General features: G+C 35.2%; 1 protein-coding gene across 3 annotated transcripts in view; it reads right to left on the bottom strand.

The window, feature by feature from the left end:
- JMY (junction mediating and regulatory protein, p53 cofactor) overlaps nucleotides 1-27409 on the bottom strand; it is a 120371-nt gene that overhangs the window by 79614 nt on the left and 13348 nt on the right. For all 3 annotated transcript variants that reach the window (XM_056824804.1, XM_056824803.1, XM_056824805.1), the window contains exon 2: nucleotides 2876-3049. In XM_056824804.1, the coding sequence (XP_056680782.1) occupies nucleotides 2876-3049 (174 nt within the window). The remainder of the gene's footprint in view (nucleotides 1-2875; nucleotides 3050-27409) is intronic.

Here is a 27409-nt window from a genome sequence, read left to right as displayed (position 1 = left end):
CTTCCCAAACTTATTGGATTTGTTGTCACTAGTAGAAATCACATACTGTTCTCCAAGACTGTGACCAAGGTATTTCCAAAACATTCTTTTCTCTCCCATCTTGAAATATGTGTATGTATTACATATATGTATATATGTATATATATGTATATATATATATATATGAGAGAGAGAGAGAGAGAGAGAGAGAGAGAGAGAATATAATCAAAGTTTTGTAAAAGCTAGATGGGGGGGGGGGTAGAGGTGGGGAGAAGGGTACAAATATATATCATGACCAATGGGGTAATAGTCTAAGATTTTTCTCCTTGTTGGTTCTCTCCACACATCATCAAAATAGTTATAAGGTACATTAAAATACTGTACCACTTTTAACTAATGAAAATTTACAAGTGCTCTTATTCTCATTACTGATAATTAGCACAATATTTCAGACATGTCAGCCCAAATGTATCTGCTAGATGGACAGGAATATGCCCTAATATTCTAAATACCAACATTCTTTACATAATGTCAATTAATAAAATTGCAATAAATCTAACCTGTGCTCTGAAAGACTAAACTGCAATAAATGGAATAGAGTGGTTCCAATTGCTTTAAGTAGGCCTACCCTGATAACACAGTCCAGAAAGCATAATAAACACATTATGAAAAATGGTAGTAATAATGAGTTTTGATGAAACTTCCCTAATGAGTTGGCTATATAAAATGTATTTTAGTTGTTAGTGCAGTGGAAAGAGTAAAGAACTTGAAATTAGAGGAGTTGGATTCGAATCCTATTTTTGACCCTTAACTACTACCTTTGTGAGCTTGGTCAATTCCTTTAAAGGGGCAGCAAGGTGGCTCAGTGGACTGAAAGTCAGGCCTAGCACGCTCTTTGTGGTGGCAAAAAAAATTGGAAAATGAGAGGGTGTCCATTGACTGGGGAATGGCTGAGCAAATTGTGGTATCTGATAGTGATGACATTCTATTGTGCTGAAAAGAATGATGAACGGGAACAACCTCTAAGAAGTGATGCAGAGCAAAAGGAGCAGAATAAGGAGAACATTATACACAGAGACTGATACACTGTGGTACAATCAAATGTAATAGACTTCTCTACTAGCAGCAACGCAATGATCCAAGACAATTCAGAGGGACTTGTGGGAAAGAACGATATCCATATCCAGAGAAAGAGCTGTGGGGGTCGAAACAGAGAAGAAAAACAATTGCTTGATCACATGGGTCATTGGGGATGTGACTGGGGATGTAGACTCTAAACAATCACTCTACTGCAATTATCAATAAATTGGAAATAGGTCTTGAACAATGACACATGTATAACCCGTGGAATTGCTGGTCAGCTCCAGGAGGGGGGAGGGAAAGAACATAAATCATGTAACCATTGAAAAATATTCTAAATAAAGTAAAAGAAAATTTAAAGAGAGTCAGGCCTGGAGATGAGAAGTCCTAGATTCAAATCCAGCCTCAGACGTTTCCTAGATACATGACACTGGGCAAGTCACAACCCCCATTGCCTAGTCTTACAATGTATTGATGCTGAGACAGAAAGTATGTATTTTTTAAAAAAAAACCTCGAATGCACACACACACACACACACACAAATACATATATTTCAGACATACATACCTCAGTGTTTTCATTTTTAAAAGGAGGATACATTTTAATTACATTATCCTTACTCAAAAAGCTTTTTTAAAAGCAACACTTTTTATAAGATATAGAATTCAAAAGACTTGGTACTGAATGAGACAAATGCATTCAACATTAATTGATGTCTACTTCCAGTTCTAAAACTATGAGAGTTGCTCAAAGTGAAAAATGGTTTGATCTTTAGCTTAAATCTAAATAAATATAGGAAGTTTTTTTTAAAGGGGGGGGTGGTGGTGGTCTGATGATAGAAAATTTGGGGAAGTATTTAATATAGCTGACATTAAAATTTATTAAGCACTTTACATATATTATCTCATTTGAAGCCTCCAACAAACTGGTAAGAATGGCATAACATATCTAGAGGCTGAAAAGAATCTTGGAGGCTATCACCCTCTGCCCCACCCCCCTTTTTGTCCTAAGGTAATACAAAGAGGCAGGATTTGAGGTCCTTTGACTTCAGAGGATGCTCTTTCCACTGTCTCATGCTATCTCACTATAGGTATTATGTCCATTTTACATTACCAGAGCACGTGGCTCAGAGTGGTTAAGTGACTTGCTCCTTTGCCACACAATTAGAGTCAGATAAATCTCTAAATCTAGAACTCTGTCTACTAAGAAATAATAGCAATGCTAATTCTAAGAGGTTGAAGTGATTGGCAACTCAAAAGTTTCCAAGATCACAAATGCAAAATTAAAAAAGCTACAGTTTCTCATATAATTATTTAGTAAGTTTTTATGTGTTATCAAAAGAAGATAAACTAGTATGTTTCCTTTCACATCATTATTCAAATAGACAATTAAAAATTCTTATGGTAAACTGTCGATTTGTACTTCTAAGATAATTTATTTTAATTAAATGACTCGTAATATCATCAAAAAAGAAATTAATGTATTTGTTCAACACAATCTAATGAGTAGTGGTTGTTAACAGCTGTACTTCAATAGATCCAATCCATATTATCTAAACATGAAAACTGAATGCCATGGAGTTGAACTTTTGTGACCTCACCAAATCATCCTTAATTCTATGGACCCCGTAGGCACAAGGAATTCCAAACAATAATCTTCCCCAACCCTGTACCAAGGGTTGAGGCAGATGAGAGGGTGAAAAGGGAAGCTATCAGACTATAATACCCAGTGAATTTTCATTAGTTTCAAACCAAAATAGTAGGGCACTACCAATAAGCCAGGTAGACTACTGGTACTAGGCAGAAAAATGTGTACCTTTATTTGTTGTCTTCTCAGCATTGCAAGTTCCCGCATATCTCGAAATGGCTGTAATAAGTACTGGTATAATTCAGTTGTAGCTTCTGCAAGACTGCTATAAGCTTCATCCTCCATCTGATATAGGTCAAGTAGTTCCACCATACTTTCTGTGTTCTTATGTTTTTCTAACAGCTGGAGAGAGAATTGGAAGTTTTAGATGATAATGCTGATATCCCCAAAAGAAGTTGATTACATATGCTGTAAATGTCTTTTTTTTTTAACATTAAGCTCCCTAAAATAGCATTCCAAATTCTAATAGAATAAAAAAAAAGCATAATATGCTTTTTGTGGTATATTACACAAATTATATGAAAAGCTAGAGAAATTTGCTAAATAACTGACAGTTTTCAAGTTGGTCTTTATTTCCTCAATTTTTTCTCAGAACATGCCTCATACCACTCCATACCAGAATAATTGATTTTCAAATTATTGTTACCGTGATACCATTCTATTTAAACATTTTTATGATTCCCTGTCTCTTGCTTAAATTCAAATGAGCCAAAATGCTGTAACATTTAGTCTTTCTTGGTCATATTAAATTCAATTTCCTACTATTCCACCAAAGAAGCCCCTCCATTGTAATCAGGAATGTTTCTTGCAACTTGTTATATTTATTCACATCACTGACCCATTCCTGCTTAGGACCTCGCTCAAGATTTATCTCTTTTAGGAAGTCAACTATGATTTGAACCTCTCCAACTAAAGCAGATGCTTCTCAAAAATTACTAACTCCAATTGAAGCAGATTACTCCCTTACATAATTATAATTCCGCTCTGTCTTTATTCATGGAACTACATTATCAAACATGTTTCCTTGTGACCTCTAGTTACTTGAAATATGACTATCTCAACCCCAAGGTGACTTTGTTTTTCCACATTTATTCTGTAGCACCCAGTACAAAATATACAATGGACACCATGCAAAATGCTAACTGATTATTTTTCATTCCCTCCAACTTTGAATCTCTTCCCACTTTCAATTTTAAGTATAAGGTTCCACAACCTGGGTTTGACATTTTGGCCACAAAGTAGTATAAATAACACCTGTTGTATGTGTGCATGCACACACACACACACACACAATTCAAATTTGTTAGATTACTAAAATCCACTAAGAAAAAAACTCCAAAATTGCTTTGTGAAGTTCTACACTAAAATTTCCAACAGTTATTAAATCAATACATTATTTCCTATTTATGTCTAACTTAACTCAGTTCCAATTCTAATTAAGGAATCCTGAATTGAAGTACAATGAAAGAAAACTTAAAATGTACATAATTTTTATATATTTAAGGTTGTGTCTGCATTAAGAAATACATATTTTGGGGGCAACTGGGTGGCTCAGTGGATTAAGTCAGGCCCAGAGATGCGAGGTCCTGGGTTCAAATTTTAAGACAGAAAGTAAGGGTTTTAATAAAAATACATATTTTGAGAATGAAGAAGACTTTTGATCCTGAAATATCCTAGCATAACCTTATGTTCTTTTGCAAAAAATACACCAACTTAAGTTATAAACTTGCTATATGTAATATATACATAGAAGCATGCATATACAATGTACATGTTTTAAACCACCTTCAGTATCCTAGGTTCATAAGTTACAAAAATTTTTTATCATATCATTTGACTCAGAAATTCTGCTCCTAGGCATATAATCTAAGGAGGTCCCTCTACCCAACACCCTTTTTTTCTGTCAAATTGCTTCCCAGGGTTCCCAGAAGTTTTTGTCAATATGTAGTTCTTTCCTAAATAATTTATGTTTTCAGATTTATTAAAGTGGATTATTACTCAATTACACTGTACTCATTTCTCCTTTGTCTAATCTGTTTCATTACTGACTTCTCTATTTTTTGACCAGTACCAAATGGTTCTAATGATTGCTGCTTTAGAATAGTTTGAGGTCTAGAAATGCTATTTCCTCTTCATCAAGGATGAAACTTGGGGTGCCAAGAAGACAAAAAATATTAAATATCTGTTAAGGTTACTATATCAAACTTTTTTTCTTTATCGATGACAATGCGGGAGTACCATGTTTAGATTTTAACACAGGCTCTAATATACTACACATCAGAAAAGCAGGAATGACAATAAGGAAAAAAAAGACAAAAAAAGGATCTAGACCAGACCCAATAGAAATAATGGAGATCTATGCTGAAAGCAACTTAACTACAAGGGTGGGGAGGGATGAGGGGGGCAGGAAGTGAGATAAAGAAAGCTGATATATAATTATCATCAAAAAAGATCAAGAAAATATCACTGTTCATTCATAACTACTTTAGCATCTCTATACAATCTCTGAGAATATTCTACACACATATTAAGGACACCTAGGAAAATATGAGAAAAGAGCAGGCATACTTCTTGAAATGATTAAAATAAGAAAACCTTTTATATTATTAACTTTAATAAAGTAAGAAAAATGGGAGTTTCCCCCAGCTGAAATTAACTAACTCCCTAAACCTTGAATCTCTTTAGATTCAAAGTCCCCTCATAGGCACAGGATTGGTCCTTATATCGACTAACCCCATCCCAGGAAGTGTGTGTGTGTGTGTGGGGGGAATGACCCCTCCCTAGCATGAGATTGGTCTAATTCAAGACCAATCCACGCCAGGAAGTAGTAGGGAGGGACCCCCAAGGCAGGCTGGGGGATACAGTTCCCCAGTCACAACACTTTAAAACCCACATTTCACCCTGTGATCCTTTGGGAAACCAGTCTCCCCAACGGATCATAACAAACATAACAAACTAAAGATACATACATACATTCTTGCAAGGGGAAAATCAACAATTTGAGAATGAAACAAAAGGGAAACAAGAACAAAACCAATTAGGGGGCAGTCCCCTTTGGCACAACAAAGTACACACAAAACAAATCAATTTTAATGAAACAAATTAATTTAACCAACCCCACCTCCAGTTTCAATTCTGCACACCCAGTTTGCTCAGGACTCGCTGGATTCTAGGAGGCAAATTTCTTACCCTTAAAATAACTTAAAACTTTTCATATAAAAACACATATGAAATATTGTATAACAGCAGAAAATAAGAAGCCAACGTATTTTTGTTTTCTGATTATTAAAAATAACATTTGATTTGCTAAAGCATAATGTCCCCTTAAGGTCTCTCTCCAACAAATATCTTCCATACAAGCTTCCTTGAAAGATATCTTGATATGTCAAGTCATAGAACAGCAAGAAGTATACTGACAAAGGGGATTTGCCTCTGTCATGGAAGATTCCAAAGAAAAGCCCAAATGTAAAATACTACAAATGGTGAAAACCTGTAGATAACAGATGACACTATACTGATTGTATCAAGTCCAGGAACACTTGCAAACTTTCCCAAATGAGATCTATAATCATATTTAAGTGTTTGGCCTAACTTAAGTGAATGAAAAATGATTATTGTCTAAATCATAACTTGCAGGTGGATGAACAGGTCTAAGAGCTAGTACCATCAGAACATATTATTTTGGACAGATACTATCATCGAATAATTAAGTGGGCCCATTATTGTTGCTAAATCAGTTAGTCAATACTTAAGTGTTTAAACTTCTAGGCACTCCTAAAAGCTGAGGATACCCTCCCCCCAAAGCAATAATTTCTAATAGGATCTGGGGCAATCCTTCCTAATTTTTGTTTACCTCTGGATTACTTAGCTCCAGTTTGTGGCTACTTAGTGCCCTTTTTTAGAAAGGAGGAATGAAAAAAAAAACCAAAAGAGTTAAAGACCACAATTCCTGGACAAAGTAGAAGAGGCTTGGGTAGAGTGGAGGTAAGCAAGGAACTCAGAAAAGAACAGGGATTTGCAAGAAAAGTTGACTGGGGCTGGCTTTTAGAGAGGCAGAGCTGAAAAGGAGTGTTGAAACGACAAGCATTAATTTTTTAAAAACATTCTTGGTTTCAGTGTCATGCTGAGCCAGAGATTCTGTCTCTGATAAACACAGAATGTGTCACAAATGGAAGAATTAGCATGTAGGAGAATTTTTTGAATCTGTTAGGGTTTCTTGACAATAAAGGAAATTCATTTAAGTTACAACTAATCATTTGACATCATAAGTCAACCAGTTATTACTGCCTTTTGAATAGCACATACCTAGTATAATACAGAAGCAAAATTCTGTTATTAGTGGGTGAACAAGAGTCTATTAAAGTAATAAAGAAAAATTTTAAATCTAATAGAACCCTCCCTTCACCAAGAGACTCTTTCTTTACTTTCTGAAATTTGATTCACTTATTTTTAATATAATAAGAAATCATGTAATGGAAGCAAACAAAAGATGCAACTTTAAGCATTTTTATTTTTGAATTCTTTGTCAAATTTATTATCTATCAAGCTATATATTGTATCATATTACAGATATTTATCACTTTGTAAAAGATGCATGTTAGTGAAAAAATATCTATAAATAAAAATTTTGCATATAAAATAAGGTATTTATAAACCTTCATTAGTTGACCCTATATGTGTCACACTTTACACTATTTCTAACATGATGATAATCTCAAGACTATTAAAGAGAAATGTTTAAATTTCTACTTATCCATTTAAGGGGCAGCTAGGTAGCTCAGAGGATAAGTCCTGGGTTCAAATGTGACCTTAGATATTTCCTAGTTCTGTGACCCTGGGCAAATCACTTAATCCCAATTGCCTAGCCCTTACCACTCTTCTGCCTTGGAAATGATACTTAGTAAGTATTGATTCTGAGGCAGGTGGTGTTTTAAAAAAATGACCAGTTTACTAATTTTAATTTTTACCCTTTGTTATATGGCAAGTAAATGTAATAAAGGTAAGCTGACGCAAAACAAATTAAATCAGTTTAACAAAAGTGACATACTATAACATATAACAGTTATACTGTTATCAAAGCAGGTCAGATTATCCACCTCAATAAGGTGGATCTCAGTATCACCTACCCAATGATAAGGGGAAGAGACCCTTTATTGACATTCGGGTATTAGGTAGGGTGGGTCTGGGTAGTTTTGGAATATTACAATTGGGTATACTAGGAAAAGTGGATTGGCATAAATAAAAGAGGTGTGTATGATCATGACCCCTTGATGACAATTAAGGAATGTTAATTGTTTTATAGATCTATCTGCCTCTGTAATCTTTGTTAGGGAACTAGAACCACCATGTTTGCTGTCCCCTTGGGGGAGAACAAGCCTCTCCTAATTGCACAAGCATAGGCAAGACAGGAATAGAAGACATGTCTTTTGGTGGGTGGCACCAGATTAAGCAGGTTGGGGCTTACAGACAGCAGACAGATTTCCAGGGAGCTAATAGCCTGATTGATATAGACTTTTCTTTTCAGTCACACTTTAAATTAACTCAGACTAGGAAAAATTGCATTACTGAGCAAGTTGAGTTCAGGCAGATACTAACAATTAAAATTCAACATAGTAGAAATCAGAGTAATATTAATTTTTATATTTTCACAGTTGTATATATTATGCATGTTTTTAAAAAAATACTCAGGGAATCATCCTTGTGTTTTTAAATGTGAGTAAAATTATGCCAGTTGACAGAATTTGATTATAAGAAAGCATGAAAGTGACTTCTGAAAGTTAGTAGCTCTATGGCAACTGACCCATTATTTACCACAGTGTCTTGATATTTAAGTGCCTTCCAAAATCACCTACTGAATTAAAAAGTCAAACGATAGGTAGTATCATGGTACATAATTATTTTGGTACACATAAAAAAGGTAAAAGTTATTTTCTCTAGGATTATTATTTTTTTCTTTCTTCCTTTTAAATAAAAAATCCTTACCTTCTGTCTTAGAATCAGTACTAAGTATTGACTCCAAGACAAAATAGCTTTGATAAGGGTTAAGAAACTGGAGTTAAGTGACTTTTTCAAGGTCACACACTTAAGAAGTATCTGAATCCAGATTTGAACCCAGGACCTCCTCTCTCCATGCCTGGCTCTCTATCCTCCAGTCACCTAGCTGCCTCTCTGGGATTAATTTTTTCCTCTCACACTTTACTCCTCCCTTGACTACAGTTACCACACAAAGAAGCAAATCACATTAATTTTGAAGTCAAAATTTAGGGCTACTAGTCATAATCCTACTTTTAAGGCTGTCTCACAAGTATCATTAGTGGCATACTGGCATAAAATGACCCAATAGTGAAGTTGATGAAAACTTCATGGCTCCCTTCCCCTATTTATAACTTTTCCAACATACCTCCCCTCACCCCAAAGAGTATTTGTTGGAGGAAATATGCTTATCAAAGGTTCAATCCAGTCCAGACAGGAAGAGAAGCTATATGAAAATGATGACTGCTGATATAAAACTAGTCAAATTTCAGAGAATCTGTCTGTCTGTATTCATATCTGAATGGCCATTTCTGCCTGGTAAGAAAGGTAAGATGCTCAGCCACATGCCACTCACTGTGGAAGCTATAGAAGTCTTTAAAGTTACTCTAGCTATTTGAGACTAAAAGCATTTCCAAAGAATGGGACCACAAAAAAGATAGGTTAATAAACTGAAAAATGTATATTAACTTTATCAGACTGCAATCTTTTATTCTCTTCCTCCAAGTTTCCAAAAGTTTGCTATCTTTATTTTAAGACATATTATTTAAATAGATTCAGAACTCCTATAGAATAGTTCACTATTTAAAATATCTAAAGTTTCAATAGTATATCTAAGTCCTGGAACATGCAAATGAAGTTGGAACTCTGTTCTCAATGTACAACAATAAAAAATTAATGATGGAGCTATTACAATGATTAGTAAGCTATCTCTGGATTTAAACCACTAGCATTTTGGAAATAATTCTTTACTCTTTAGGGAGACAGCCTGGTTTAGTGGAAAGAATAATGAACCTAGTATCTGAAGACTTGGGTTCAAATCTCAGATTCACTGCATAGTATTTGTATTGTCTTCAGTCAAATCATTAACCCTTGTTTTAAAGATGAAAAAAGCAACAGAGAAATTAATACTTCTAGTTCACTCTTCTCCATGAGATAATGCATATAAATCACTCCATAAACTGTAAATCACTATATAAATGCTGTCTAACATTAATAGTTAAATAGTAAACCATCTCTTTTTCTCATCTATGAAGTGAAGTCATGAGTTGAAATATATGTATGGTTTCTTTCAGCTCTAAGTCTTATGATCTATCCTATAATCTCAAATTCTACCTCAAAAGAAACTCTTCATTTACTTTATTTACTGATTTTTACATTTACTGATACTTGCTCAAAGGAATAATAAACATGTTAGAAATTAAAGAGAAATAAATGGCAACATATATAATAAAAATAAGATTTTAGCTGGGTCATGGCAGAGTTAATACATGATGGTTCTTTCCAGGACAATACAAATCAATACTTAAATGCTTTGCTTTGACTCCTCTTTTTTAAGTCACTAAAAAATACATTTTATAGCTAAGAATTTGAAAACTAGGGAGTGTTACTATTTACACACCAAATTTTATGTATTTTAAAACTAAACCATTATACATTTCCCACCTTATACAAATGTACACCCAAGTGACAAGGAAATTAAACTGTGTAATAAAGTTAGAACTGTGGTGTATATATAAAGTACAGTATATTTACAAAAATATCTATAGCATATTTATACAATATATCCCACCCCCAACCTGAACAGTATTTTACGGGGCTCTTATGCAGAAACTAAACTTAATACCCTTGCACACAAGCTCATAGCATCTCAGTTAACACTGTTAATTTATTAATCTGTCTTCCTTGCTATTAAGTTTCATGCTTTTCCAACATTACATTATCTTAAACACAATTACAGTTTTCAATTGGTTAGTCTATTTTAGCTAACATATTTTGTATTCTGCTAATGATAAATTAACCGTGAACAATCGACTATATTCTGTAAATGAAAGAAGAATTTAGCCAATAAAAGACTATATCACCAAAAGTATACATTAATTTTTGTAATCTACTGGAAAATCAATAAGGACACCAAGGAATGAATGGGTCTACCTGAGTAGTAAATCTGGATGACTTTAAGCTGCAGTAACAGATTCTTTCCAGCTAAGAGTCTATGAAAATAATAATAAGGGTTATTAAAAGGATTATGCTGAAAGAGAAATAAACAAGAAAAGGGAATGGGTAAGCCATTTAATAGGAGTGAATTGGTGGACAGAGGAGGGGCCTGAATTAAAGTTGTGGATTGATGACTGCAGGGTAAGAGTGAAAGGGGTTAGTTTATAAAGGAAGCAAAATGAACTGGAGCCCAAAGATTAAATGGGATATAAAGAGAGGGGACTGGAGACCTTGTCCCCATGAGAATCAGTTAATGAAAAAATGGATGTTTAGCTCAGAAAGGAAGACTTAACAGTAACATGTTAACCATCTTCAAACATTTGAAAACTTGCCATATGGAAGAGTAATTAGATAACATTTTCCATGACCCAAAAAGGTAGAAGCAAAAACAAATTAGTGAAAGCTACAGATATTTGGAATAAATGGTTAAGGGGAAACTTCCTAACAATTAGCCCTATCCCAAAATAAAATGGGCTTCCTCATTCCTCAGGTGGATCTGGGTTCCAGAACTGTTTAGCTCTTGGAACAGAGGCTAGGTAGTCATTCAGGATCTTAGAATCTAGAAATCAGGGGGCAAGGCAGAGATAGATTATAAGCAGCAACTCAGGCAAACTCTCCTCCAAATAGCTTTAAAGTAACTGCTCAAAATAAAATTTTGAAACAGAGTCAAAAAAGATCAAAGTAAGACATTTTTCAAGCCTAAAACAATTTTAGATGGAAAGATCTATGACATGGGGTAGTAGTCAACTGTAACACTGGTGGTGGCAGCAGCCCTGGGAGCTCTCAGTGCAGAGACAAGGTTAGACAACTGGTTAGAAAAGGATTAAAGGGAACTGTTTGCTAGCATTGGGTATAGCTGGTGCTGACTAGAAACTATTACACATACTCAGTTCTGGGCTGCACAAAAATTTACTGAAGAAAAGGACTGATTAAAAACAAAACAAAACAGAAGAGGCCAAATGGAAAAAGTGTTACAAAAATTCACAAGAGGTACAAAAGCTCACTGAAGAAAAAATAGAATTTTGTTAATGTTTGCTAATGACATGCTAACGCGTGAGACATCAAGAAACAACAGTCAAAAGAAACTGAAACCTCATCAGAAAAACAAGTGACCTGGAAAATAGAACAAGGAGAGAGACTAATTTAAGAATTATTGGACTTCCTAAAAGTCATGATTTTTTTTAAAAAGCCTCAACATCATATTTCAAGAGATTATCAAAGAAAACTGCCCCAATAACCTTAGATCTAGAGGGTAAAATATAAACTGAGAGAATCTCCAGATCAGCTCCTAAAGAGATCTCAGAATAAAAACTCGACAATATTCGAGCCAAGTTACAGAGCTCCCAAGTCAAGAAGAAAACATTATAAGCAACCAGAAATGAATCTTTCAAATATCAAAATCACACAAAATTTAACATTATAAGGCTTGGAATATGATATTCTAGAAGTCAAAGGATCTATGTAGAACACAGCCAAGAATAAACTACCCAGCAAAACTGAGTATAATCTTTCAAGGGAAAAAATGGAAATTTAAATAATTAGATGACACCTATCAGATTGACTAACATAATAAACATTGAAGCAGATGGGACTCATGAAAAAGAATATTCACTACCTTAGAAGGAACAGAGTCCAAATGTTGATTGAAACATACCATTCTTCACTTTGCTTCCTCCATGTATTTCTCTCCAGTGTAAGCAATAATGTCTTATTTCACAACATGAAGAACAGGAAAATATGTATTATATGATAGTATATATATATATATATACACATATATATATATATATATATACACACATCTATATTACCTGTCTTCTTGGGGAGGGATGGGAAGGAGAGAAAAAAATGAGGTAAGATTTGTGGATATAGCTAATGTGAGAATTTGCTTCTCTTGGATAAACATTATAACAAATCTTATGTGTTTATTATTGTTACATTACATATTTTGTCATTTTAATAGCAAAAAAAATTTAAGACTTTCATGTATTTTCTGATGAAACAATCAGAGCTGAATAGAAAATCTGATATTCAATACAGGACTCTTTAAAAGCATAAAAAAGTAAACGAGAGAGAGACACCTTTCTTAGTAGGTGGAGAAGGAAAGGGAAAAAGAGAATTTAGAATTCAAAATATAAAAAAAAAGTTTCTTTACAAAAATTAAAAAGAGAATTAGGAACTCATTCATTTCTTCTCATTTTATAAAGCAGGGAGCTGAGACCCAAGACCACACAGTAAAAGAGTAGAGTTGGATTCAAACCTAGGTGTTCTGGCTCCAAACCCAGTGTTCTTGCTATTATATCATGCTGGCTCTTGCTACAGGCATTTTAAGGGTAATAAGTAACATAATTAATTCATCTCTGAAATTGCTAATAAGGACCTGAGAACAGCCTTAGGGGCTTTCACACAAGAATGTCTTCATGAGGTTTACCACATAGATGATACCATAATAGCACTTTTAGTAACACTGGGAAATTACAGGGACAGCAGAGATGGAACTGAGGAGGAAAGATTAAGTAAAATTACTTATAATCTTTTAAAAACAATTTTCACTTAAAAAGTTCACTTAAAACTATAGAATTTTGCTTTCTTTATTCATGTGACAAAACAGAATTTCCTAAGCCTCTCAGATTTCTTTTCTTTCGGTCATAATTTTTCTTTTGTCTTGATTTTTGTCAATTTCCTTTCCCCTCTGCTAATTCCTTGAAATTCCTTACAGCACCAGAGGTTGATTGTTCTAATCATGAGGGAAACTGAATTCTCTAAAGGCCTTAGGTTAATAGGGTTCTTTCCTTACTAAAGAACCAGAATTACACCATAAATGAAAAATCAATTTTTACATATTCAATGTGGAAGATCACCCCTTCTTTTCCTGGCTGGATATTTGTCAAATAAATAATGACTTTTTCCTTGCTGTTTTTCCTACCATATTAGGAATATTAGCTCCAAGTAAAAGAACAGTATAATATTACACTTTTCACCTGTCAAACTCTTTCCCCTCAAGTTTCTTGCAATAAAAAAACTGACTCTCCTTTTAACTTCCCATTTCCAAGTGTGAGAAAGGAATTCATCTCCCTTTGTTTTAATTTAATCAACCAGGGACTTGGAATTCCCCTCTCTTTTAATTTAATCAGGGACCTAGACCTTTACCTTCACCATTGAGATGTGCAAGGATACATATGCCCACAGTGAAAGGAAGTTGAAACCAACTAGACCGGAAATTGACCCTACAAGCACTGGAAGAGTTAATGGGTGGAGAAATCTGCTTATAAAGGCCTAAGTCCAAACCTAGGATCCCCCAAAGTTTACAAAATGCTCAACCAGACAACCAGGCATATGTATCCCCTCCCTTTCAAGAGACATACTATTGGCAAAAAGTCCTCTTCTAAATTTTAGAAACTTCAATAAAAAAGCCAAACAGTTCAGAACTTTGTTTAAAAAGAACATAATTTTAAATTGGTATGGATTAATCAGAGATTAATGGTTACATTCAGCAACTGTTCGTGATAACCTAATAATCTAAGCGAATGCAGCAAGTTTTAGCACAACAACAATATGAGCATTTAACGATTCTAGAGGGGCAGCTGGGTGGCTCAGTGGCTTAAAAGTCAAGCCTAGAGATGTATCAATTAGGTTGAAATATTTTTTCTCAGTTTAGAGAAATATTAGGTATGTGATATATGTGTATGTATCAGATATAGCCATAAACACATACATACATATGGATGAAGATCTTGGGATAAAGCTAGTTCTGAGGCCAATTTTGAATTCAGTCAATAAACTTCCTTCTAATGAGGAATTGATAAGACAAAAAAATCATTCCTTCAAAGTTCTCAGAATAATCTAGAAATACAAGATAGATATACATACACAAGAGATAGAACACTAAGAAACAACATATATACTGAGGTTTTTTTTAAGTGACAGGCTATATAATAGTATATTTGGTATAAATGGTAAGTTTAAAGGACTTTTCAGAGGGTGACAGATCACCTATTGGCTAAAAGAATGGGACAAGCTTTGTTTTATACAAGAGGTGATAGTTAAGGTGGACCAACATGAAGTAAACAACTAGACAAAAAGTCCATTTTGCGAAAGGCAAAACAACTGTAGCAAAAGCTTGTAACATAAAATCCGTAACAATTTCATCATTCATATTATTGTACCAAATTCATTCAATTTTTTAAAGTATCAAAAAGATGACATTGAAACTAACAAATCCTATATTAAATATAAAACAATAGTAAATTCACTAATTAAGACCACTACATATTCTATCTCCTAAAAAGACCTTTCTCTACATTAACTTTCTAAACTAATCACATTACTCAAGAATTAGTCACTAAATAACCAGTATAGTAGTGCATTCCCAATTTAAGTGACTCGTTAGTACCTCCAAGAGAAAACAATATATTAGTCATCTTGAGGAGACAGAAAAATTATCATTGTTTAATAGGAAAATCTATAATTTGTACCTTTGGCATTTCTAAATTGTAATACTTTGTGATTCTACTTTAGTTATCAAGCTGGTATCAAACTTCAAAAACTCAAATATAGGGGCCAGCTAGGTATGGGTAGCTCAGTGGATTGAGAGCCTGGCATAGAGATGGAAGGTCCTAGGTTCAAAACTGGCCTCAGACACTTCCCAGCTGTGTGACCCTGGGCAAGTCACTTATCTCCCATTGCCTAGCTCTTACCACTCTTCCATTTTGGAACCAATTAACAGTATTGAGTCTAAGACAGAAGATAAGGGTTTTAAAAAAAATTCAACTACAGAGAAAGCAAAAGATTTAATAATCCATACTATATTCCCAAGATGCCTGACTTACTGGAGAGTATATTACTATAATTAAAATTTTATCTACTAAGGAGAATATTAGTAAAAATAATTTAAGAAGTCTATATTCACTTTTACCCAATAACATGCTCCTCAAATTCTTACAAAATTAATACCACTCCTGCTCTCTTTTTTCCTCTTAAAGGGCAACCATAATATTTTAATTACCAAATCAAGAAAAATTTCAGTCCTCATCTTTTTTTTTTTAATCTTTCTACATCCATTGACAATACCTACAACCTTCCCCTCTTAGTATACTACTTTTGGGGAGCTTTTTGGCTTTTTTACTGCCACTCTAACTGTATCCTCAGACTCATTTTGCACCTCCCTGCTCCCAAGACTTCTCTCCTCTCTCTTTTAACACCTCTCTCCCACTACCTACAGGCTGCCTCAAATAATCATCCTTACGGTTTTAAACACACTCCACAAAACTCTTTGGCCCTGATTTCTATGCGTGGCTCCAGGATCACTTTTCAAATCACCTTCTATCCATCTATCCCATTGATCTCAGAGGTTCCTTCCAAGTTTAAACCTTTGATCCTTCCTATCAGCAGTAATAGTAATTAATAGTAATTCATGTTCAGAATCAAATCATTCATCTTCATTACCCCATCTCAGTCAATGGCATTAACAGTATGAACCATAATGGTTTATAATCTGAATAATCTTTGAAAATTACTGCAATGGTCTAACTGGTTTCTCTCACCTTACATCACACTTCAAGTCTCTTCTAACCTTAAGTCAATCCACACCAATCAGGGCCAGGTAAATCTTCCTAATGTACATGTCCTACTTGTATTATTAAACTGCTCAAAAACATTTACCAATTCCCAATGCTCTACAGCCTGTCATTTAAAAGATTTCCCAAATCTAGCTCAACCCTACCTTAAATCTCAAGTACTACTTCCCACATCACAATTCATGTACACTATTCTGCAGCCACCTGCATGCTCATCTCATCCTCAGAAAAGTCTTGTTTCCTTGCTCCATATTTGCTCAGTATTGCTAAATATCTTCTGCTGACAGATAACCCTAAGCTATCCAAACCAGCACAAATGCCACCTATTCCATGAAATTTTTCCCAAAGAAACTTTTTTCCCTTGACTTTTCCCAGACAGAAATACCCTCACATGAGAACACACCACCATGTATTCTTTTTATGAACTTATTTTAAAAGGTGACTTTTATGCATGTGTGTATACTTTGTTATCCCTAAACTGCAAATTCCCTAAATCCCAAATTCCCAGTGTTTAAAATAGTGCCCTACATATAGCAGGGAGGGCTTTATGGTCAATGTTGAAAAACATAGCAGATTTCAAAATACAAAAGTCATTTTCCTTGAAACTAATCACAAAATAAAAGCTATCTTTTAACAAAGTAGTTGGACAATAAAGAACTCAGGTGCTTATGTTTTCAGAAACAGAAAGCAAAATAAAAAATTCAACAACAATTTCTTTCCTCAAGAATCATGCATTCTAATAGGGGAGATGACATGTAAGAAACTAGACCTATATACAGAGTAAATTAATTTGAAAGGAGAAAGCATTACTAGGTTATGAAGAGTCTTAAATTACAAGACATTATATTTGGATTCTAGAGGTAACAACATTATATTTGAATTCTAGAGGTAACAGAGAGCCACTGAAGCTTAATGAGCAAGTAGAGTGGCAGGCTTAACAAGTTGGAGGACTAAACAACTTTCTCTAAACTTCATAACCTCTTAGATCATCATCCAAAACTAAGAATTACATGGGAGATAAAAACCATTTCAAGTATCACCATGTCAAACTTGTGGCCTGCTGGCTCTTGTAGACTAAAAAATCCCCCAGAGTATTGTCCCAATGCAATTGAGAAATGTTTAATATGACAAAGATAATGTTGATTTGTGTGTGTTTTTTTAAGATAGAGCCTATTTTTATTTGAGTTTGACACAACTGGTTTAATAACAAGGTAACAATCCAATGAACTAATTGCAGATTAGTTTAATCCCTAACAACCTTACTTAACACCCTCTCCTCCACCAGTCACCAGCTCTGGAAAACAATTTACGCTGATCCACTCAATGGCTTTAAACAAAGCTCAACTCTGCCCTCCTCAACCTTTCAGGGAGAAAGGCTCCCTGGAAAATCAAAAGCTAGGAGTTTGTCTGCCAGCATTGAAGCATGGCAATGTTATGTCCCGCAAAATACAGAGCTAGAGAACTGAGAGAGGGACCAAGGCAAGACACCAAGGTCCAACACCCCTCCCCCACAAACTGATGGAATTTAATCCAATCAAAGCTTCCAGAGGACAGGGAAGCTCAAGTTCCAACACCCCTATCCCACAGACTGCACTGAGAGATCTCTTGATAGCTCGAATAGGGAAGACTGACAGAAAACCCCAAAACCAAAAAAGAAAAAATGAGAGGAGCAAGAGCACAGACAACTGCAGGGAGCAAAGCAGGGGGTAAATATGAGCATACAGAAAAAGAAAAAAGAAATTACAATCGACAGCCTCTGTACAGGCATTGAACAAAGAGCAAATGGAATGGAGAAGGAAGAGGGAACATCAAGAAATAAAACAGAAATCCCAGTGAATTGGATACAGACTTCGGAAGAACTAAAAATGCAATTCAAAACACAATTAAGAGAGGCTGAAGACAATTGGGAAAAGAACTTAAAAACTAAGATAAGTCATCTGGAAACAGAAAATAGTGTCTTGAAAGTCAAAATCAACCAGCTTGAAAATGAGGCAAAGGAGATGAAAGATGAGGTAAAGAGGATGAAAGATGAGGCAAAGGAGATGAGAGATGAGGTAAAGAGAATGAAAAATGACCTCCAAAGAAAATCAGACCAGAAGGAGGATGACCAAAAAGCCAGGGATGAAATCCACTCTTTAAGAACCAGAATACAACTAGAATTAAGTGACCTCACAAGGCAGGAGGACACTATAAAACAAAACCAAAAGAATGAAAAAATTGAGGAAAATATGAAGCATCTCATTCACAAAACAGAAGATTTAGAAAATCATTCCAGGAGAGACAACTTAAGAATCATTGGTCTATCAGAAGACCATGACAAAAGGAAAAGCTTACAAGTCACACTACAGGAAATTATCCAAGAAAACTGCCCTGATATTCTAGAACAAGAGGGAAAAGTGGAGATTGAAAGAATCCACAGATCACCTCCTGTACATAGTCCCCAACTGACAATACCCAGAAATTTTATAGCCAAATTCAAGAACTATCAGACCAAGGAAAAAATATTACAAGCTGCCAAGAAGAAGTCATTCAGATACCATGGAACCACTGTGAGGATAACACAGGATCTGGCTGCATCTACACAGAAGGACGGAAAGACATGGAATATGATATTCTGGAAAGCAAGGGAACTAGATCGACAACCAAGAATCAACTACCCAGCAAAACTGACTATATTCTTACAGGGGAAAGTATGGTCATTGAACAAAATAGAAGAATTCCAAGCATTTGTAAAGAACAAATCAGCCCTGAACAGAAAATTTGATGCCCAAGCACAGAACTCAAGAGAATCATCAAAAGGTAATTAAAAGAGGGGAAAAAAGAAAAACAAAACAAAACAAACAAAAACACCTCCTTTTTAAAAAAAGACCCAGTAAGTTAAAATGATATGTATCCCTATAAGAAAAGAGATCATTGGTAACTTAAAAATTGTTACTATCACCTGGGCAGCTGGAAGAATTACACTTAGAGGGAACAGTGGCAAACTGTATAGGATGAAATGACAAGACATAAATATGTATATAGATATATGAATGCATAAATACATACACGTGTGTGTACATATATACATATATACATACAACTAGAGCAAAAAAAGGAGGTTAATACTAAAAGAAAAGGGAAAAGAAACAAAAGGGGGTAAATGTATATGTCACAAAGAAGCTCATAGCTGGAGGGGGGAGAACATCAATACACTGGAAGGGTAAAGAGGTTGGAGATAGGAAATACTCAAGTCTTACCTGCATTGAAATTGACCCAAAGAGGGAAGAACAATCCAATCCATTGGAGCAGAGAATAGATTTGTGCTCTATAGGGGAGTAGAAGGGTAACAAACAGACTGGTGGGGAGGGAAAAGGTGGGGGGGGGGTAGTTTTAAAAAGACTGCAAAGAAAATAAGGGGGGAGGGGGGGAAAAAGAAAATAAGGGGGGAATAAGAAGGGAGGGGGGTAGAAAGGGAAGTAAAATAAGGGTTGGAACTAGGGGGACTGATTATAAACAAACATTGGTATAGAAGGAAATAGTGAAAGAAGAAAAGGCAGGACCAGGAGTAGAAATCAAAATGCTGAGAAATACACAACTAGTAATCATTAACTCTGAATGTGAATGGAATGAACTCACCCATGAAATCAAGCAAATAGCAAAGTGGATTAGAATCCAAAACCCTACCATATGCTGTCTACAAGAAACACACATGTTCTAAATCTCTTATAATCAGAGAAATGCAAATCAAAACAACTCTGAGGTATCACCTCACACCTAGCAGATAGGCTAACATGACAGCAGTGGAAAGTAGTGAATGCTGGAGGGGATGTGGCAAAATTGGGACATTAATGCACTGCTGGTGGAGTTGTGAATTGATCCAACCATTCTGGAGGGCAATTTGAAACTATGCCCAAAGGGCGATAAAAGACTGTCTGCCCTTTGATCCAGCCATAGCACTGCTGGGCTTGTACCCCAAAGAGATAATGGACAAAAAGACCTGTACAAGAATATTCATAGCTGAGCTCTTTAAGTGGAGGAATTCCATGGAGACTGGAATGACCTCCAGGAGTTGATGCAGAGTGAAAGGAGCAGAACCAGGAGAACATCATACACAGAGACTGAGACACTATGGTACAATCGAATGTAATGGACTTCTCCATTAGTGGCAATGCAGTGATCCTGAATAACCCGGAGGGATATATGAGAAAGAACACTATCCACATTCAGAGGAAAAACTGTGGGAGTAAAAACACAGAAGAAAAACAACTGCTTGAATACGTGGGTCTAGGGCTTATGGTTGGGGATGTAGACTCTAAATAAACATCCTAATGCATTACTTATGTATTACGTATTATGTGTAAGTCACTTTGAAGGGCAACAGGGATATAAAAACCAATGGTGAATCAATCCCTGTCCTCACTCAGGAAGCTTACATTCTGGAGGATGGAAGATGGTATAAGAATTAGAAATGGACCAGAATAAATATTATAACATTTCATAAGAATGTAAAAAGCATTCAGGACAAATTGAAGATAAGGTTTTTCAGTATTCTTTTCAATCTGAACAGTTTTCTTTGATGTTTCCTCCATTTTTTGGGATTGCCGAGTAGGAAGGTTCATGGTGCTAGCTGGTACAGTGAAGTATCAGAGAAGTTTGTGTATAGTTGAGGGGTTGAAATGACCATAAAAAAGAAGCCAAGATCCAGTCAAGGCAGAGGAGCCATAGGACCAACACAACCAGAACAATTTCAGAGTGGCTACAACACAAGGAGAAAACAATGAAATGGAATATCCAGTAGTGCATAATTATAATAACCAAGCCCTGAAGATGAGAAAAGAAAATGTACCTCTCTCCTTTCTTTGTGAAAGTAGGGGGAGTATGTATGGAACACATGATGTCAGATTTGGTTGATACATTCAATAAAAGGTTGACATTAAAAAAAAAACAAAAAACCCTGAACATAAGCATTATTTGTGGGGAGGAGAGATTTTCAGTAAGAGGAATTTTAAGCAACCTAACCAAAAAAAAAAAAAGATTTGAACAGATTTTCTTTGCAAATATCCCAGAATAATAGAACCACAAGGAAAGTAAACAAATGCAACAATGTAGGAAGATATGACAAATTAGTTTAAAAAACATTGTGGGGTGGATATATGGCTCAGTGGAGACGTCCTGGGTTCAAATATAACCTCAGAAACTTCCTGGCTATGTGACTTTGGGCACATCACTGCCTAGCCCTTACTGCTCTTCTGCCTTGGAATCAATAATTAGTATCAATTCTAAGGCAGAAATGTTTAAAAAAATAAAAACATTAATATTGCAAAAATGAACAGTTCTGAAGACTTCACTGTAATCTATGCAATGATCAATCATAACTGAAAGACCAATGATGAAGAATGCTACCCTGTTGATAGGACTAATATGAAGAATAAGAAAAATATTTTTGGTGAACATAGCAAATATTTTTTATATTTATTAGCAAATATTAGCAAAATGAATTTGTTTTATTTGACTATGCTTATTTGTTACATGGGTTTTTTTTTTAATTTTGTTAAAGAGAGAAGGCAAGGAGGAAAAATGTTTTGTAAGGAGACAAAAAATAAGTGTGCAAAAATTTCCAGTTGATTTTCTTTATTCTAACACAATGAAGCAGTGAATAGTAAATTTTAGGCATTGTTTAACTTATGAAATATTCATGCTTTAAGAGTTCATTGATAAGCTAATTAATTGTAACGCAAATTTTCTTTTTGAAATAATGCTATAAATGATGGGTTAGGTTCTTAAAAATCAACCTTTCAAAAACCTATTTAACTTATATTGTATATGAAGTACAACTGTTCAAAAAGCAATGGAAAATAATAAAAACAACTACTTTTATAGTGGTATTTAAAAGGCAGTATGAGACATTTTAATTTCCAATATGGTAAATATCAATAAACAGCTCTTTGGGGGGCCCTCAATAATTTTTAAGATTTAATAGTGCAGTGAGGGTGAACCTTTTAGACACTGTATGCCATGCCGCACCCTCATCCCAGACTGGGCGCTGTGCCCCCACCCCCACACTTTACTCCAGATAGGGGTGGAAAAAAGGGAGAGAAGTACTGGGTACTCTATACAGAGAAGGGATTAAGGATTTCCATTGGGCTGCTGGGCAGAGAGGGGGCAAAGAATGCGTGGTGGAGAGGGGGAATGGAGCAGTTCCATATGAGTCCCCCTGCCTTTCAGTAACTAACTCAGACAGGCAATGGCACATGTGCCACAGAGTGTGCCCACTGCATGCCATCTTTGGCACACATGCCATATGTTCACAAGTATAGGGTCTTAAAATCAGTTTTGAGAACCACTGGAGATCATGAGTCATCCACCTTTGGGCCAAGAATGACTCAACTTTGAATGTACCCAATTCAATTGAGTAGAACTTGAATTCATGTCTTTTCCCTAACACATACTGCTGTGTGACCTTAGGCCAGTCACAATATCATCTCAGGGCTCCAAGTAGTTCTCTTAAGACAATAAGCTGCAGAGAAGGTGGTGACCTGAATTGGCAGACAGCATTTCCTCACCTCAGAGTTGTTTCCTATATTAATAGCAATATTAATAGCAATATTAAATCATAGGTTCATTCCCTCTCCTTTTTAAAAAGGAAGGTAAGTAGGAAAAACAGGTTTAATTAAAAGAAGTTGAACAGGAAGATAACTTTTGAAAAGATTTTGAAGAGATTGGAGAAGTAAATAGGACCTGTAGACTTCTGGTTACTTGCAACGTAGAAAGAGATAGCCTTTATCCTCCTTAATAATGCCTAGTTTTACTTTACTTTTTAAATCATGAGAGAAAATGAAATAGGAAGAGTGTATGGAACATTGTTTGGGAGAGAGGAGAGAGGCAGATATACTAGGACTAGGAATTTTAAAAGGCACAAAGAAGTAGATCAATCAATAAGCATTTAGTAAGCACTGTACTAAGTAAGCACTGATTATGATTAGTACAAGATAAATACCTAAGTAAGCAAACAGATTAAAACAAAAGAAAACAAATTCAGTTAATATTTCAGTTGGCCTGATATATCCAAAGCACTGGGAGAAAAGGGAACATCTAACACAAAGTTCCAGCTTTCGTGGAACTTATATTCAGTTATAACTAAGTTGTAGCATCATCTATTGGACAAATAATGTAAGAATATTAGATTAAGTGTACTATCATTCTGAAAGGCAAGAGAAAGTCAAAGAACTATAACCTAAGCTAAAATACTTCAGACTTATTTTTTTAAACCCTTACCTTCTGTCTTAGAATCAAAACTAAGTATCAATTCCAAGGCAGAAGAGGGGTAAGAATCAGGCAATCGGGGTTAAGTGACTTGTCTAGGGTCACACAGCTAGAAGTATGAGGCCATAATTGAACCCAGGATCTCCAATTCCAGACCTGGCTCTCTATTGACTGTGAACTTAGTTTCTCCCCTCTTATAGGCCACTGAAGTTGAAACCCACAATTTTACAGATAGAATTGAAGCTTAAGACAGTTCACTTAAGAAATCCATTTGGCTTTTAAATAAAACCCTTTCAAATTGGTCCTAATCTACCTTTCCAGTACATAAATTTCCTCCTTTTCCTAATCTAGTTATAATAGTCCTTTTGATATTCCTTATATATGATATTCAATCTCTCTTCTCCTCCTCAGCTTTTGCACTGGTCCTAGGAATGTACTCCCTCCCAATCTCCTCACCCTACACCTGGTAGAATTCCTTCCAAGACCCTTCAAGACTCAGCTCCAGTACCACCTACTACCTTCTACATTAAGCATCTCCTGATCTCTATCCTGCCTTCCTCTCTCTTCTGAGTCACCTCACAGATATCATATCTATTCTATATATTATTTATAGATGTATATGCCATTGCCCTTGAGAGAATGCAAGTACCTTGAGGGCAGGAAATATCACTTAGCACAGTGCCTGACACATAATAAATGCTTGTTCATTAATGAAAGACTTGCCCAAAATTAGAGAGGGACTATTATCAGAGGCAGTATTTAACTCAAATTGTCTGAATCTATTATCAAGACTATTTTTCATGACACTATGCTACCTGCCTCCTTCTATATCAAATGTCATTTTAGTATTTCAAGCAAGTACGGTGATGTGTGAAGGTTCAAAAGCTTTAAGTCACAACAAAACTAGATTGTAATTAATGTAAGTCTTACCATCATAAGTCAGAGGCATTTGGAAACAACAGAAGATTTGGATAGGAACCTACAATGAAGAAAGTGTGGGGTTCAAATTCTCCTGTGACTCAATCATGTTAGGCAAGAAGCTCAGAATGCTATAGAAATGTTATCTGAAGGTCTGGGTTTGAGTTCTAACTGTGTAACTTACTAGCCTGGACAAATCTGTACATTTTATAAACCTGTAAAATGTAAGAGGTTCAACTTTGGCATTTACTACTCAGGTGACTGTAGGGCAAATCACTTAACTTTCCCTGGGTCTCAGCTTCCTCAAATATAAAATAAAGGGGATGAACTATGTTTTCTGAGGTCTCTTCCAGCTCTAGATCTATGATCTTATGAACTAGAAGAGTTCTAGGGTCCTTTCCAATTTTAGTTACATTCTTTGAGTCACAGCACTGATAAATATGCCAACAACAGTAGCTACATGTCTTTTGTGTGAAACCTGGGGTTCTTTAAAAACTTTTAATTTTTGTTTTAGGATGTTATAATATAAGAGACTGTAGAAGGTACAGAAGAATTAAATGGCCTTTTTGGTTAATGCTAATTGTAAATATATAGTCCCAGATGATTCCAAAGTCAAATAAATGACTGAATAAATTAGTCTAGAGTAGATGTACTTAACCTTTTTTTGTGTCATAGAACATGGCCACAGTCTGGGAAAGCCTGTGGATTCCTTGGAATAATTTTTTGTTAATTTCATAATCTATATTTTTGATGTTGATATCCTCAAGGTAGGTACTTAACACATTGATAATATCCTTTCAACACCTCCAATCACATATCCCTAACTTAATCCTGTTGCTAAGAGTGACAAATCATGACATTAAGTTTCTATACTTTCTCATCATTGAGAAGAATATAAAATAAAAATTAGAACATGCACATAATATCAACTGTAATTATCCACACGTAATTTACTCTTTAGCAATTTGACATCAATTAAAAATTGGGAATGAGGTAAAAAAAGGTAAAAATAAAGGAAATGAGGTGGAGATGGAAGGAATACACAACACTTTAAAGTTTGCAAAGCATTTTACATGCATTATCTCAACTGAATATCTACAAGTTAAGCAGTACAAGTATTATCATCATCCTTATAAACTGAGGCTTAGAAAGGTTAAGTGATGGTCACAAACCTATTAAGTACCAGAGATAGAATTTGAATTTTAGACTTTCTAACTTGAGGTCTAGCCTCATATCCAATAAGGCAGTGTGCCTCTTAATGATTAGAAAAAGGAGTTTATCATCATCCTAGCTAGCAAGTGCTTTATAAATACTATCTTCATTATTTCCATAAATTGATGCTGGGGAAATAGATACTGTTATCTCTGTTTTAGAGATAAGGAAACTGAGGCAGAAAGAGAGCTGATAAGTTGCTATATAGGTCACAGAGCTATTAAGTGTCTGAGGCTGAATTTAAATTTGTCTACCTCACTCCTGGCCCAAACACTTTATCCACTGTGCCATTTACCTGCCTTCAGACAATGGGGTATAGTGAAGATTTAAGTAATGACACTGTGAAAGAAATGTTGAACTAGGATACCAGTTTGTTAGAGAGGGTGTCAAGCTGTTATGGGCAAAGCCTGAGATGAAGACGACAAAGTTGGGTACTTAATACTGAAAGTGAGGGCAACAGATTCAACAAACAAGTAGAGGGGCTGATAAAAAGAGATGGGGTGAAATTCAAAAGTAGAAAGATTGTTGCATTGGGTGTAGCAAGGGTGATAGCAGCTCACTTGAAAGTAGCTGTGAAGTTTTAGGGGAATCTGCCTTTTCCTGAACCCCAACATCAGGAATATGAAAGAAGCTGCAAACAGCATCTAAGAAGCAGATCAGGAATGAGTTTTGTGTCACAGACTACATTTAATCTCACATTCAAAAAAACTATGTTATTTCTTCATAATATCAACATATGCTAGGGGAACAGTCATAGATCTCATCATTTTGGAATTATAATAACTAGAATCATATGATTTAGAGGAAGAGGCACCTGAAGAAACTACGGCTCTGAAAAGGTCATTCACACAGTACTGTAATTTCAGGTTGAAAAGACTGCCCAATTTTAAACAAAAGTAATCAAAAAACTCTACACAAGGAATTCTTCTTAATTTCATACAGATTATCTAAAGAGGAAAACCACAAAGGTACATGTAAGTTAAATCCTCCAAATAGTGATAGAATTAATTTCAGACTATTATAGCTAACAGATTGCCCCCAAATTGGCCAAACACACAAATATGGAGTTGACTAGCTATGTCTTTTTAGACACTGGCTTGAAACAGCTGCTATGGCTAGGCTCTAAGGTGTAAATTATATAATATGGACCAGAATAAGGAAATTCAAGTTCTAAGTACTAGTTCTTTCTCAGTACTTCATTGTATGACCTCTTTGTGGTTCATAGTTTCCTTATTTATCTGTGTCGAAGAGTTGGATGGATAATATAAGAGGCCCCTCCCCCTTCAAGCTCTAAAATTACCTTTTCATGGCCCACATATCCAGGAAACTGAGGCAAATTATATATCTGTCTTAAATGCTTCTATTTGCCACAACAAAAAAAGCAGAAGTACTTTGAACTGTGGAATCAGCCTCAACATTCAGGAAAATTGGAAAATATAAATAATGAGAAATGTAGTCATAGAACCTAATCCCCACAAAAAGAAATGAAAGGATCTTACTTTAA

Source organism: Monodelphis domestica, chromosome 3 (assembly GCF_027887165.1).
Source record: "Monodelphis domestica isolate mMonDom1 chromosome 3, mMonDom1.pri, whole genome shotgun sequence".
Lineage (NCBI taxonomy): Eukaryota > Metazoa > Chordata > Mammalia > Didelphimorphia > Didelphidae > Monodelphis > Monodelphis domestica.
The sequence above is the reverse complement of the archived record's forward strand: the minus strand, read 5'-3'. Positions and strand labels throughout refer to the sequence as shown.